General features: G+C 35.9%; 1 protein-coding gene across 1 annotated transcript; it reads right to left on the bottom strand.

Annotated features, from left to right (window-relative positions):
* Positions 1–6,651: 6,651 nt before the first annotated feature.
* On the bottom strand, positions 6,652–8,144 carry LOC136230165 (stemmadenine O-acetyltransferase-like). The gene has a single exon (XM_066019124.1). The coding sequence runs from the start codon at positions 8,096–8,098 to the stop codon at positions 6,758–6,760; it is 1,341 nt and encodes a 446-aa protein (XP_065875196.1). The 5' UTR covers positions 8,099–8,144; the 3' UTR covers positions 6,652–6,757.
* Between the last annotated feature and the right edge of the window lie 7,477 nt (positions 8,145–15,621).

Below are 15,621 nucleotides of genomic sequence, written 5' to 3'. Positions count from 1 at the left end.
TTTCAAATTACCTACTTCAATTGTGGCGGATTAGCAGTTGCATTCTCTATGCCACATATGCTTGGTGATGCTTTATCTATGGTGGCATTCCTAAACGGCTGGGCTGAAGTTGCTAGAGGGAATAAAGTTAAGATTCCTCCTTTTGGTTCAAGTTCCATCTTTCCACCTAGAAATATACCTGGGTTTGATCTCTCTCAATGGGTCTTCAAGGAAAATGTTGTCACTAAGCCATTTGTGTTCGACGCTTTCACTTTATCAGCTCTTAAGGAAAAATACAGCAAGAATGGTGAAAAACTGTCACGGGTGCAGGCTTTATGTGTTTTCATATTTAGTCGAATAATGGCCACTCTTTCTCAGGCGAAAGATAACAAGTATATGGCGATTAACTCGGTGAATATTCGGGAAATACTGGATCCCCCAATTCCAAAGCAGTCTTTCGGGAATCTTGTGTGGGCAGCAACAGCTTTGATTGATAATAGGGATAAAGAAGATGAAATCGCCAGGAAGATAAAAGATTCAATTAGAGGTGTAAATGCAGAGTCTCTAAAGAAACTTCAAAATGGGGAGTTGAGTTTCACTAAGGAAACATTTATGGAATCTTTAAAAGGAGAGATTGTAAGGTATTCATTCAGTAGTATATGCAATTTTCCAGTTTATGATGTGGATTTCGGATGGGGGAAGCCTATATGGCTAACAGTTTATGGGACGATTATTGACAATCTTGTTATTTGCATTGACACTAAAGAAGGGCACGGAATAGAGGCCTGGATTAGCATGACAGAAGAAGATATGGTTAAATTTGAGAAAGATGATCATCTTCTTTTCCATCTTTCTTCCGCTCCAAATGGGAATCCAAACTTTAATTCACGCTTATGACCAAATAATCAAATTTGTGTTATTTTGTATATTTGCTTGCGTTATAATTCACTCTAAATGAAATTGTCTTTTTGATCAATCTTAACTTTTTCTTCTGCTATTTGTAATGTAATGTGTCATCTATACCTTTGTAAAATTACAAACTATGCAATAATTGATCTAAAGACCTTTCAGAACATGAAAGATGCTTTCGGAAAATGAGAGATTTTGTCTGTATAGAAATCTGGTTGAATATAGTTCTTGGGGCTTTCAAGCATTGAAAATGATGCCACACCTCTATATATTCACAACAAAATTCTAAGTTGTTTGTTAGATTTACAAAAGAAAAAAAATGGTAATTTTGAGATTATTCAAATGTTTGTTTCGAAGAGAAATTATTTAAAAATATAGTAGCTTGGAAATAAAAAACTTAGGTTATGCAAAATTTGTTTCTAAACAATTTTAATAATTTAACTTTTCCGATGTTACCAACTGCGATTTTGAGAACATTTACTTCTATAAGGACATGTAGATGATTTACTTCATGTATCATAGATAATAATAAAAATTACTTTTAGGCTTTAAGTATCACATGAAACTTTTGGTCCAATTTGTTCCTTAAAAATTTTCGAGGTTTAAAATCCTAGTAAGACAATTTATTTGTTCCTTACATGCTAGGATGGACCTACATTATTTACTTTTTAATATATTTCCACTGGCTCATCAACTTATGGCATCTTATCACTCATTGCTGATGCAGCGGAATAAACAGACTTTCGTCTTAAACGAATGTTCGCGCAAGAACAATGTTTAAAACATTCAACGATCGTTGAATCGCGCAGGAATAACGAAAATTGGAACGAGAGAATAAACTCTGAAATTTTATTAATAAAAAACTGGCTACATAAGGGGGGGGGGGTCGAGCCTTTATATAGGCTGACAAATAAAACCTAATTCGAAACGTAGAAGGAAAAGAAACAAAACAGGAAAATAATCGAAAGTACGATAAAACACAAAACTGCCGTTTTGAGGCCCTAAACGACCTCGGATGGCTAAAAAACACGTCGGCCATTGGTCTATAGACCTATGGGTTTGATTCAGTGGACCGAATCCAATCAAATTAGGGTCCGAAATCACTAAATTCCAACAACCCCGTTTTAACTTCAAAATATCAACTTTGCCACTGGATCAGCTTTCTCCAAATAGTTCAAGGGTCGTTCCACTTCATCAATTGCCCTCTACTTAATTGCGAACCTCTTAACCCCCTCAACTCAAAATTTATCATACATTGGTCTATTTCATGCCCAAGTGACATTGAACACGTCCCCCAAGAAACCTTCTACATCTATTCCAATACAAGTTCTGATGATTTACTTAATTAGTTTATGGCTACTTACATCACAAGTGGAGATGATTTTGTATGGTCAATGAAGTTTGGATATCAAAGATACAAATAAATTTGTTGTTCTATTTATTTAATTTACCTTTTTTGTGCAATTAGTATAATTGTTGGTCAAATTAATTATGCACCATTTAATACAACATGATTGCTATACTATCAGTTCATGGTGTCTATAATCTGATTGCCTTAACATGTGTGTTCTAGATATAAAAACTATTGACAAGCACAACAGTAATCAATTCGGCATGATATCATCTTGCTTGTTGTTTCATATGGAACATATTCATGTATTCCATAGTTTTGTATCATGTACTACTTCTATTTATGCTTTCATTGAGAGGCAGCTTAAACCGTTAGTCAAAATTAGTAGGTCTATCAATGCTTCTTAATTACGACCCAAGTGCCTTGTATTACATAAAGTCAAAAATTTTGTGGGCTCAGTCTGGCCTAGAGAAAGGTTTCCTTACTAAGTCACATGTATTTCTATTCATGTGTTTTCTGAGAGCTTTCCTTTGTTATATTCATGAAAAATTATGGTTTCTGATGTAATTTTTAATGTTTTATGCATTTTCTACAGCCTTTGAAAAGTTGCTACTCAATTTGTCCAAAAAAACTTTGGCCCCCTAAACTTTCAAAGTGTCCAGAGGTAAATCTTTGAACTTGCATAAAATGTTCAGTTAGCCTTCTAAACTTGTTTAAAATGCAATCAATTGATCAGTCGATTGCAAAAAGTAAGTTAAATGCGGAAAATGTATTGCACATGTCTTAAAAAAAGTAAAACAATCAAGATCAGGTATTGTGGTTATAATATTAGAAAATACAAGGTTTATAGTTCAGCAAGTAATAACTTCATTTTTATTCTATTCTTGAATTGTGTAATAACATTCTAAGACATTTGTAAAACATCTTCCACATTTAACTTACTTTTTTGCAACCGAGTGATAAATTGATTATATTTTACGCAAGTTGAGGAGGCTAACTGCATATTTTATGAAAGTTCAGAAGCTATTGGGGCACTTTGAAAGTCCAGGGGTCAATCAAGTTTTTTGGACAAATTCAGGGACCATGTATTCAGCCATCCTTATGGAAAGCATGCAGTTGGAGAAGCTACATACATGGTCTGCTTTTGTATAACATTTTATTGAATAGACTAAATTTAATAACCTCAATGTTTCTGCCTCCTTTTGAATATGTTCTATCAACATTTAAATGCAGCAAAAGGATGCCATCAACCAGGTGCCAACCTGTTTGTTAAAATGCTTAGCAGGCTATGTACTTTATCTTAAATAACAATGGTGGTTATGGATATTTAGTTCTATGCTCCATTTTGTATGCTAACTTATGCTCCATTTTATGTCTTTTAGATAATGGATGATTGCTATCTTTCAGATAATTAGCTTCTGATTAAAAAAATTTAAATGTACCTGAACTATTACTTGCATGAGTACACATACATGTCATATTTTTCTTCCGTGTACAAGTGTTTGGGGCACACAATATTGATCTAGCAGTTTCACGTTGTGAAATTTAGCTTTGCTGGAATTATTAGAAGTTTTTACTCTTTGATATCACTTGGAATTGGTTAGCTAAGTATTCTTAATTAAAAGTATGATGCTATTTTAATTTGTTTGAAAGTTGAATATAATCATTATAAATATTTTTAATGATATAAATATTAATCAGCATAATTAAATATATATATTTTTAATAAGGTTGGGACGAGTGACTCTAGGCCTTCGGCATCCCAGCTAGGCTGGCACCCCCTCAACCAAAAGCCACAAACCCGAAATATATTAAAAAAGGAAAACGTTCAATACAGAGCCATTTTTAATCATTATAAAATACTTTTAATGAGCCTATTTTTTAACATTATAAATATTTTTTTTAAGCGAATCATTATAAATACTTTTAATAAGTGTATTTTTAATCATTAAACAGAGTTTTTAGTATGGATAAATGTATACGGATTGTAAGTTAATAATTAGAAGAATTATTTCGTTCATTAATCTTTTAATAGGAAGAGCTTCCTTTAAAGAAAAATTTCTCTCATTAAAAATATTTAATGAGTGAAATTATAGTCTTTTATCTTTTTTGTTGTTGTAGGGGTTAGAATGAGAATAGCATATGGAATGGAATGGGAAATATTTGGAGCTAAAACAGAGTCCAAAACGGTTGCTACTAGAGAACATTATTTGTCTAAAAGCGGTATCCGATCACAACTCATGTCATGGGCAGAATTAATTTTTCCATCTTTACATCTCTTTTATCTTTTTGTTGTTGTAGGGGTTAGAATGAGAATAGCATATGGAAATGGAATGGGAAATATTTGGAGCTAAAACAGAGTCCAAAACTGTTGGCACCAGAGAACATTATTTGTCTAAAAGCGGTATCCGATCACAGCTCATGTCATGGGCAGAATTAATTTTGCATTCATGGGAGATGCATTCATCCGAGAGAGGCAACTTTAAATAATTGATAAAAAGCCATATCATTTCATTAATTTAACAATATATATACATCACGAGAATGAAGAGTAATAAAACCTCCCACCTATATAGGCTACATCCACAAAGGGAAGAAAACAGACTGCAAAGAATAGTAATAAGACTACAAAGAGCAATAGAAAGACTACAAAAAGCAATAAAACCCATAAAAGGTACAAATAAAAAAAACAAAGAAATCATATCCTTCTCGTACGTCGAATCCCGTTGAAAAACCTTTGCAATCCATGCTTCATCATTTAGACTCTTCCGGACATTCGGATCTAAGTCCTTTCTGTTTTTACAACCAGGCAGATCTATAGATCTACGGATAAGATAAACCTTTTCCGTTCTTGCTAAGACCGAAAAAAGAATAAATGAAAGAAATATAGCTAACAGTTGTAGATCTGATAGAAAAAGACGTTCAATAAGGAATATAAACTTCAAACGAACAAGAAAAAGTAGATCTGATGGTAGGTACAGCCTTTTTAAATTTGATTATTGCATCAAATTCTTTTTTTATACGGTATGGATGAGAACTGGTTTAGTTTTATTTGGATTAAATTACAATTTGATCCTTATTTTTGTTATTTTAATGACCTAATACATAAATAACTCTCTGAACTTGTCTAAATATTGCAACTGTCCTCTCCAACTTTCAGTTGTAACAATTTACCCCTTAAACTTGTCCAATTGTAAAACATAACCCCAAATTGGGAATTTTTATACCCCGTACTTGAAGCAACAATAAAAACGTTTCTCCGGATTCGTATAACGCTAAAGATCCTGATTATCACATTCCACGAGCGTTGCAACTTTTGTATTTCATGTTTTTCTTCAATTGCAGTCCATGTCAGCAATTTGAGGTTATGTTTTAAAATTGGACAAGTTTGAGGGGTTATGTTTTACAATTGGACAAGTTTGAGGGGTAAGTTGTTACAATTGAAAGTTCGGGAGTGCAGTTACAACATTTAAATAAGTTCAGGAAGTTATTTGTGTTTTAGGCCTATTTTAATTATTTGGTTTATGATATCATGCAAAATAACATCTAAAGTATGATGTTAGTTCTGCCATTCTCAAAAGCAAAGAGCACGTGTGGAGCTAACGGTCCAAATCCAACCATAGCTGCCCAAACACGTCTATGGCAGTCAAAGTCCAACGATAGCGGTCCAAATATAGCTAGCACAGATCTAACCTCCGAATACAAAGAAAACTTTGGAATTCCAATAAAAGAAGGGATTACTTCTAAGAATTGGTCTCCTTGAGGGATAAGGAATCCGGATGCCATAAGGATTCCCAAAATGTGACAACCCTTAATCTAAAAAATTCTATGAATAAACACGTATTGACAATTAGTTCATATCCTTCAATCCGACCCAATCATAAACTGATTTAGGTATTCGAACGGATTCACCGGATTCCGATCCGTCTGACCTACGTTCTGTTTTGCAGCTTCATTTCCACGTGGAATTGCTCACATAGTGTGGACATCTAAATAATATCAAGTAACCCCTTATCAGTTTAGAAGGAAGCATAAGTCCATTTTCAGTTGGTCAGTAGTTATTTTATGCTTTCTTCCTAGATAAGGTTTTTTTTTTTTTTTTTTTACAATTTAATGATCGAGTTTAGTTCTTGGTTGCTGGATGCAACTTAGTTTTGTGGGTTTTTTTTTTTTTTTTTTTTGTCTATGCCAACCATTCGTTACCTTTTCTAGAGATAAAACCTAATTGGAATTTTTGAGTCACTATTTGTTTTGCATCATATTGATAGGATGATATTAAGATTTAGATTGTGTAGTTTATTATTAGAACTTTTTAGAATATAAAAGAACACCAAATTAGTGAGCAACTTTAACAACACCTTAATTAAAAATTAAAGATTAGAGAGGCCAATTTTAGTGTTTTAGGCATAATATCACAAAACACGTATTTTATTTGATGCATACAGAAAGTACACTAATGTTGAAAAGTAGATTAGTATTATTTCTTATTAGCAGCTGTAAGTGAAAAGCAAATAACAATCAAGTATGGGCAATGCTTAAAGGGGATAGATTAATTGAACCATATTGAAGAAGCTCTTCATCTTTCTCTACAACAGCAGCAATATGTTGAGGAAGAAACAACCAAGCCTCTACTCCATTTCCACTCCTTGTATCATTCAGATTACACATATTATTGAATGGTATTTCTTCTGAATCAGTTGTGCTGCATTGGCTTATCCAAATGGGTTTTCCCCATCCAAAATCAGAATTATTGTACAGACCAAAATTACACCAACTGCTGAACAACATAAGTTCCATTTCACCTTGGGAAAGGGCATCCCCCATCTCTTTCAGATCTTGGAATAGCTTGGCAGATCCACCTTCTATTGTATTCTTAACAAATTCACCGTCTACTTTCCTTATTGCATTCCTTAATTGGTAGACTAAGCTAGTTAGTTGGGTTTCCTTCTCTGTGTTTATGGCTTGAGCAGGCCACACAAAGTTCCCCAATGAAGAATCTGGAAATGGTGGTGTTGCTTTTCGCCTCATATTAACACCATGGGAAATTGCAATTGGTTTATCAATGCCTGACTTTGCATTCAAAGCAGCCTTCACAATTTTAGTTATGATTGCAGAAACAACCTCAACCCGTGAAGGGTTTTCCACGCTACTTGATGCAGCTTTGGCCTTAAGTTCATCAATGGCTGATGCATCAAAAACTAACCTCCTTAGAGAAACCTTATCTTTTCTCGCAAACGGAGCCCACAAAGCTGTAAAGAGTGCCTCTTTTGGGAAGTTTCCGACATAGTGCGGAAACAGAGATCGAGAATCAAGATTTGGGTATGTAATTTCTTTACCAATGGAAGAAGCTGCTAAAGCCCAAGCTTTAATGAAGGAAGCTAATGATGTTCCATCAAGGGCAATGTGAGAAGCAGAAACACCAATGACTAAGCCACCACAAGCAAATGTTGTTTGTTGAATCAAGACAACAAATGCTCCAATTGGATTTTGATTGAACATAGAGGCATCTGGGACTAATTTAGGCAGAAGTGTTGGATCAGGTTGTTCGAGATATTCAGACATAGGAATGCTAGCTTTGGCCTCTATGTAACATGCTCCTTCGTCATTACAGTCAATGGAAACATAGTCTTTGATCCGTCCGGCAAGAGGGTAGAAATTTGATAGAGTTTTGGATACTGAATGCTTTAGCACAAGTGATTTTTGGGAGAGGAAATCATGGTTTTTGGCATAAAAAAGGGCAGTGGAGAAAAATATTGGGGGCATAAATTGATCTAAAAGAGAGACTTTGTAGATCTTAAGGTGAGATGGTGTTGATGAACAAGGTTTAATGCACTCCTTGCAAATAATTTCAACCTCCATTTCTCTGTAAATTTTCTCCAATATGGGAGCAATTTCATATATAGATATATATTGGCGCTGTTTGGGAATTAGCTGTTAGCTGATTATATTAGCTGTTAGCTATTAGGGCTAATTACAAATCTAACCCAATTAAAAGGGTCCATTTACATATCTAACCCACTTTGCTTCAATATCACCAAATTAGACACTTTTATCCACTTTGGATACGAATACCCATATTTCTATTTGATCCATTCTTCTTTTTCGATCCATTCTTCTTCTTCGATCGATTCTTCTTCTTCTTTCTTCTTCGATCGAATCTTCTTCGTTCGATTCTTCTTCTTCTTCTTTCTTCTTCGATTGGTTCTTCTTCTTCTTCTTCTTCTTCGGTTCATGTTCTTCAATTTCTGATACCAATCGTTAGTGATTATTGAAGTATTATGTTCAATTTCCCGTAGAAATGGTATGTTTTTAGCTTATATACATGTTTATCTTGCTAGTCTTGCCTCTTTCTTCATCTGTAATGGTTTTGTTTCAATTTCCTCTATTTTCCACCATTTTCCGTCAATTTCCTCCATTGTTGTCGCATTTATGACGAATTTGTCGCATTTCGTCACAAATGCGACACCACTTCACAAATACAACAATCGTTGTCGCATTTTGTCGCAAATGCGACAAAAGCTGTCGCATTTCGTCGCAAATGCGACAACTTGCTGACGAATTTGTCGCAAATGCGACAACCGTTGCCGCAGATGCGACAAATCTTGTCGCATTTGGACGAATTCGTCACAAATGCGACATCACAGCAGTTCAATTGTTAGATTTTTTTCTTTCTTATTTTTTAAGATTTCCTTCCTAATCCTCTTCCGCAAACACTAGTTCTTCAAAGGTTGAACGAAACAAAATCTCTTCTCTTTATAAACCACCGTCTTTTCGCCCGTTTGGGATGACGAGAAAGACGTTCAGAATCTGAGAAAGAAGATGAATTGAAATAAGGGTATTCTTGTCCAAAGTGGATGAAAGTGTCTAATTTGGTGATATTGAAGCAAAGTGGGTTAGATATGTAAATGGACCCTTTTAGTTGGGCTAGATTTGTAATTAGCCCTAGCTATTAGCTGATTACATTAGCTGATTTGACTAGTTGATTTGATTAGCGGTTTGTGTAGACCTGTTTGGTAAAAATTAGCTGATTGATAATAGCGGTTTGTGCAAAAAGACGAATAAGGGCATTAATTTTGGCGCAGAAGAAGAGAGAGTCTATCTATTAGGGTTAAAGAAGTCCATTAATTTTAATATTGCAAAACGCTAATTGAAAAAGCTCATTTTAAGAGCTTTTTCTAAATTAGCGTTTTCATCTCAAACCTCTCTCCCAAACCTCTCTCCACCAAACACTCCAATTAGCAGTTTCAGTGGTCAAACCTCTAAAGTTGGTCAAAACCGCTCTTTTTATCCCAAAACGCTCTTTACCAAACAGGACCATTATCAATGGTGGACTAACCAAAGAACAACAAATAAATACAAGTAGATCATTTATTAGTTATATTTTTAAGGGCTTAAATACACACTTGGTTAGTGAACTTTTATTGTTGTCTCAAGATGTTCATCGAACTTTAAGAATAAAAAGAACATAAAAAAGTGACCGAAACGACACGTCACGACCACCTAACTGACCGCAACAACATATTGCTGCTAGTTTTACCCAGCCAACAAGTGGCACCCGCCAACGCACCAGAATGGTTCGCGGAGCCTTCAAAAGCTGAGGGCAAAAAGACAAAGAATCAAGCAGCTGCGGCTTGACCTTGGAGTTCCAAGTCGTACCTTTACCAATTAAATCTGACTGTCGAATCTGTGCTTAGAGAAGCCGAAATGTTACATGGTCAAATAATTAATATTTTAAATTTAAAAGAGATGTAATTGATTTTTTGAATACAGATTGAGGATTTATATAAGAATTAAACTCATATCTGACATGTGTGATATCCGAAATATTGGCATCTGCCCTATGTTGTATCATTTGGTAACCTTTGCCTTTTGAAGTATCTTCATAAGTGACATTTAACACATTTTAGATGGAAAATGTATCGATTTGCTAAATTTTTTGCTACATGACACAATTTTTGATATGCGATATATACATGTGGCAACTGATTTAATTTTTAACCATATAGATTTAATATGTAGATAAATAAGGAATTACTTTTTTATTATTTAATCACGTATTAAGTCTATATAGAAAGAAAAAAAATATTGACAAAAAATTTAATAAATCGGTTATTTTTTTTTATCCAAACTGAGTTAAATAACTTATGGAATTACTCCAAAAGGGAAATATTATCGATTAATATCATATTAACCAAATGACAAAATTTTGGATACCACATGAGCTAATAGGGATTTAATCCTTAATTTAAAGAAATTGTGAAACATCTTTTTGATTTTGGATAGACAATCATATTTAATGAATGTAATAATATGTACCGTATAACTATTAATGAAATACTTTTGTGTTTATCATGTATTGAAATATATTCTTAATTTTTTGTGTTGTGTTGAAATATAGGGGTCATTATTTATTATTCCGTCTAGGCCCGCAAATTATCAGGACCGGCCCTGATGAGTAGTAAATGTAAGAATGTGAAAAGATAAAATATGGTGAAGGAAGAGAAACTAAAGTTGCTGAGATTTTTTGATATTTCAAACTGAGTAAGAACGTCTCACTTTTTATGAGTTGGTAATCACTGGAATTAATGAGTATTCTAAGTTGGAACCACCAAGAAATGATTGATCTCTTTCAAATTCTTTTGAGCAGATATGTTAGTATGGATGCTTGCTATTGACTAACCGCTGAGGAATGGTTGGTCTCTTTCAAATCAACTTAATGTACATGTTCAAAATAATAAACTTAATTTTATATAAAATAATAATAATAATAATAATAAAAATAATAAAAATACAGAAAGGAAGAGAATGAGCACATAGTCATAGTTTAAATAAAGATCAAGAAATTTAAAAAGTATGACATATGTAGTGATAATGTGGGGTAGAATTTAAAAATAATATATTTGTGTGTATATATAACACTCTGGTCCAATACCATGTAGATATTGTCCGCTTTGGTCCAATTCCAACATATTGGGTCTCACGGCTTTAAAACGCGTCTGCATGTATTAGATTCACATCTTACTAATAAGCCACAATCACTCCCTCTCCATTTTCGATGTAGGATTTAGTTCATTCCTGCCCCCATTGCCATCCCTTAGGACCGCTCCTTGCTCAGGCCTTCTTACCTCGGTGCCACCCACTCCGGATCGGGTTGTTACAGGCCCACCAGCTTCCGCCTGGTTCGTCCCCGAACCACACATCGTACGTGGAGAGTCGGCTCTAATACCAATTGTAACACCCTGGTCCAATACCATGTAGATATTGTCCGCTTTGGCCCAATTCCAACACATTGGGTCTCACGGCTTTAAAACGCGTCTGCATGTATTGGATTCACATCTTACTAATAAGCCTCAATCACTCCCTCTCCATTTCCGATGTGGGATTCAGTTCATTTCTGCCCCATCGCCATCCCTTAGGGCCGCTCCTTGCTCAGGCCTTCTTACCCCGGCGCCACCCACTCCGGATCGGGTCGTTACAGGCCCACCAGCTTCTGCTTGGTTCGTCCCCGAACCACACATCGTACGTGGAGAGTCGGCTCTGATACCAATTGTAACACCCTGGTCCAATACCATGTAGATATTGTCCGCTTTGGCCCAATTCCAACACATTGGGTCTCACGGCTTTAAAACGCGTCAGCATGTATTGGATTCACATCTTACTAATAATCCCCACTCACTCCCTCTCCATTTCCGATGTGGGATTTAGTTCATTCTTGCCCCATCGCCATCCCTTAGGGCCGCTCCTTGCTCAGGCCTTCTTACCCCGACGCCACCCGAAATTGTAACACCCTGATCCAATACCATGTAGATATTGTCCGCTCTGGCCCAATTCCAACACATTGGGCCTCACGGCTTTAAAACGCGTCTGCATGTATTGGATTCACATCTTACTAATATACCCCAATCACTCCCTCTCCATTTCCGATGTGGGATTCAGTTCATTCCTGCCCCATCGCCATCCCTTAGGGCCGCTCCTTGCTCAGGCCTTCTTACCCCGGCGCCACCCACTCTGGACTGGGTCGTTACAGTATATGTAATGGAAGACTCTACAAAGAGCTGCTATTTTTTAGTGTATTGGTAATGAGGTATGTCAAAATAAAAGAGTTGATAATTAGTTGTTTATTTCTTATTTTCGTAGCCTTTGAATGTTACATATATGATCCCTAAAATATTACAATTTTAATCCCTTTTTTTTCTCTAACAAAGTGGTATCAGAGCCACGTTACAATAATCAGTCTTCCGTAAAAATAATTATATTGTCTCAAAACCAAATGTTCCAAGGACCCTATAAAAATGTTAGACGGTCTTTAACTTCCTTATCAATACCCTCAGCTAACCAAAACCAATTATTCAAGTTGGTGTATTCGAATGAAGGCGTTACTCGGATGTCAAGATGTCTGGGACATTGTTGAAAAAGGCTACGTAGTCCCAGCCAACGAAGCAGCGTTGCCACATGCAGAAAAAGCTACTCTGTAGAAAAATCGTAAAAGCGATCAAAAAGCGCTTACTCTCATCCATCAAGATTTGGATGAATTAATGTTCGAGAAAGTAGCTGAAGCTACCATCACCAAATAAGCGTGGGAAATTCTATAAGTTTCTCTTCAGGAGGAGGAGAAAGCTAAAAAAAATCTGTTTGCATATGCTGATAGGAGAATTTGTGACGATGAGGATGAAAGAGACGGAGGCCATTAGTGATTAGTCATCCCGAGTAAAATTTGTCGTAAATCAAATGCGGTAGTATGGAGAAAAAATTGAAGAGTCCAGAATTGTTGAAAAATTTCTACGATCATTACTACCAAAATTTGATTACGTAGTGGTGGCTATGGAGGACTCTAGAGACATCATCGAAATGTCTATTGATGAAGTTGTAGGGTCATTACAAGCACGTGAGGAGCAGTTTGAGAAACGAAGAGAAGATTCCGCAGAACAAGTCTTAGGAACAAAGACTATGTTTAAAAATGGTGAAAGTTGTCAGTCCGACAGAGGATGCGGAAGAGGTCGAGGAGGAAATGGTAAAGGACGAGGATGTGGCAGAAGTCAAGGTAGAAATGAAAACGGCAACAACAACAATGACCAAAGCACTCAATTCACCAGAGATAGAAGAAGAGGCCGAGGACGCGATCAAGGAAGAGGAAACTAAAGGCTGAATGAAGGACACGACAAGTCCAATATTCAGTGTTATAATTGCTCTAAGTATTATCACTATGCTCTAGAATATTGGAGTCCTGCTAAGGAGGTAGATGAGAATGCCAATGATATTCAAGATGAGGAAGTGACTAGCATAGTGTTATCGAAGGTGAAGAAAATCGCCAAAATAATATATGGTATCTTGACAATGCAGCAAGTAACCATATGTGTGGTGACAAGAAGATGTTCGTGGAGCTCTATGAATTCGTTCGCGGTAATGTTGTATTTGGAGATTCCTCCAAGATTTCTATTACAGGCAAATGAATCATTCTTATTCGGCTCAAAAATGGCACTCACCAGTTTATTGATAATGTTTATTATGTTCCTAACATTAAAAGGAATATTTTCAGTTTGGGACAGTTCCTGGAAAAAAATTATGAAGTTCACATGGTGAACCGGAAACTACTCATGTTGAATGAGAAAAAGGAGTTGATTGCACGAGTACCCATGGCGAAAAGCAGAATGTTCCCAATTAACATTCAGACGGACGTGGCCAAATGTTTGAAAGCTTATGTGCAAAGTCCCCCTTGGCTTTGGCATCTACAGTACATGCATCTCAATTTTGGAGGACTAAAGCTGTTGGGACAGAAGCAGATGATAAACGGATTGTCTCACATTGACCAGCCCCATCAACTGTGTGAAGGATTTCTTGTTGGAAAACAATTCAGAACCAGTTTTTCAAAGGAGTCCATGTCAAGAGAAAAGGCGATGCTTGAGCTAGTTCACACACACGTGTGTGGACCGATCACTCCACAGTCCCTGGCTAAAAATAAATATTTTCTACTTTTCATTGATGATTATAGTAGAAAAGCTTGGGTGTATTTTTTGAAGGAAAAATCATAAGTTTTTGAGACATTTAAAAAATTCAAAGCCCAAATGGAGAAAGAAAGTGGCCATTTTATTAAGGCACTTAGATCACAGAGACGATGAATACATATCTATCTCTTTCAAGCAATTTTCTGAAGAGCATGGAATCTGTCATTTCCTTTCAGTCCCCAGATCACCTCAGCAAAATGATGTTGTCGAAAGAAAGAACAGAATGGTGCTCAACACGGTGAGGAGCATGTTAAAAAGCAAAAATTTACCGAAGAAGTTATGGGCCGAAGTAGTAGACCGTTTTTTCTACCTGTTGAACAGATCGCCAACTGTCAGTGTTTATGATCAAACTCCACAAGAAGCATGGAGCGGAATAAAGTCCAATATTTCTCATTTGCATGTTTTTGGCAGTGTTTCTCATGTCCATGTACTGGATGAAGAACACAAGAAGTTAGATGATAAAAGCAAGAAATACTTGTTTGTGGGCTATTCAAAACAAACCAAAAGGTACAAAATGTTCGATCCTCAGACTCAGAAAATCGTCATTAGCAAAGATGTCACCATTGACGAAGAAGCAGTTTGGGACTGGACTAGTGAAAAAGAAAACAACTATAGTTTTTATCCTTTCATTGATGAAGACAATGATAAGGAAGCACCAGCGATAGCCGCAGCCACAATACCAGCAACCAGTTCGACATCAACAAGCTCATCCATTTCGAGTTCGAGTTCGTCCTCGAGTGATGAAGACAGTTTAGATGAACATCCACCCGAAAAGCCAAAAAAAATTCATACCTATTAAAGATCTTTTGATGTAAAAAGAAATCTCAATGATGAATTAACTCTTTATTGTCATTTTGTTAATGATGAACCAACAGATCCAGAAAAAGTAATGAAAGATGAAAAATGGAGAAAAGCCATAGAAGAGGAGATTCATTCGATCGAGAAAAATAAAACATGGGAGCTGACATCACTTCCGGCCGGTCAAAACCCCATTGGAGTTAAATGGGTGTTCAAAGGAAAGAAAGATGCAAACGGTGAAATTATCCGACATAAAGCAAGATTGGTGGCGAAAGGGTTCAATCAACAACCCAAAATTGACTACAATGAAGTTTTTGCTCCTGTTGCCAGAATGGAATGTATCAGACTGGTGATTTATATAACTGCTCAATACAGGTGGAGAATCCATCAAATGGATGTGAATCCGCATATCTCAACGGGTATCTGGAAGAGGAAATTTATGTCCAGCAGCCACCTGAGTATGTTGTGAAAGGTCAAGAAAATAAAGTGCTAAAATTGAAAAAGGCACTCTACGGTCTCAAGCAAGCACCACGAGTCTGGAACAACTGCATTCAAAAATATTTTCAAGAAAATGGTTTTGTC

Source organism: Euphorbia lathyris, chromosome 5 (assembly GCF_963576675.1).
Source record: "Euphorbia lathyris chromosome 5, ddEupLath1.1, whole genome shotgun sequence".
Lineage (NCBI taxonomy): Eukaryota > Viridiplantae > Streptophyta > Magnoliopsida > Malpighiales > Euphorbiaceae > Euphorbia > Euphorbia lathyris.
This window is presented reverse-complemented; position numbering and strand designations above follow the sequence as displayed.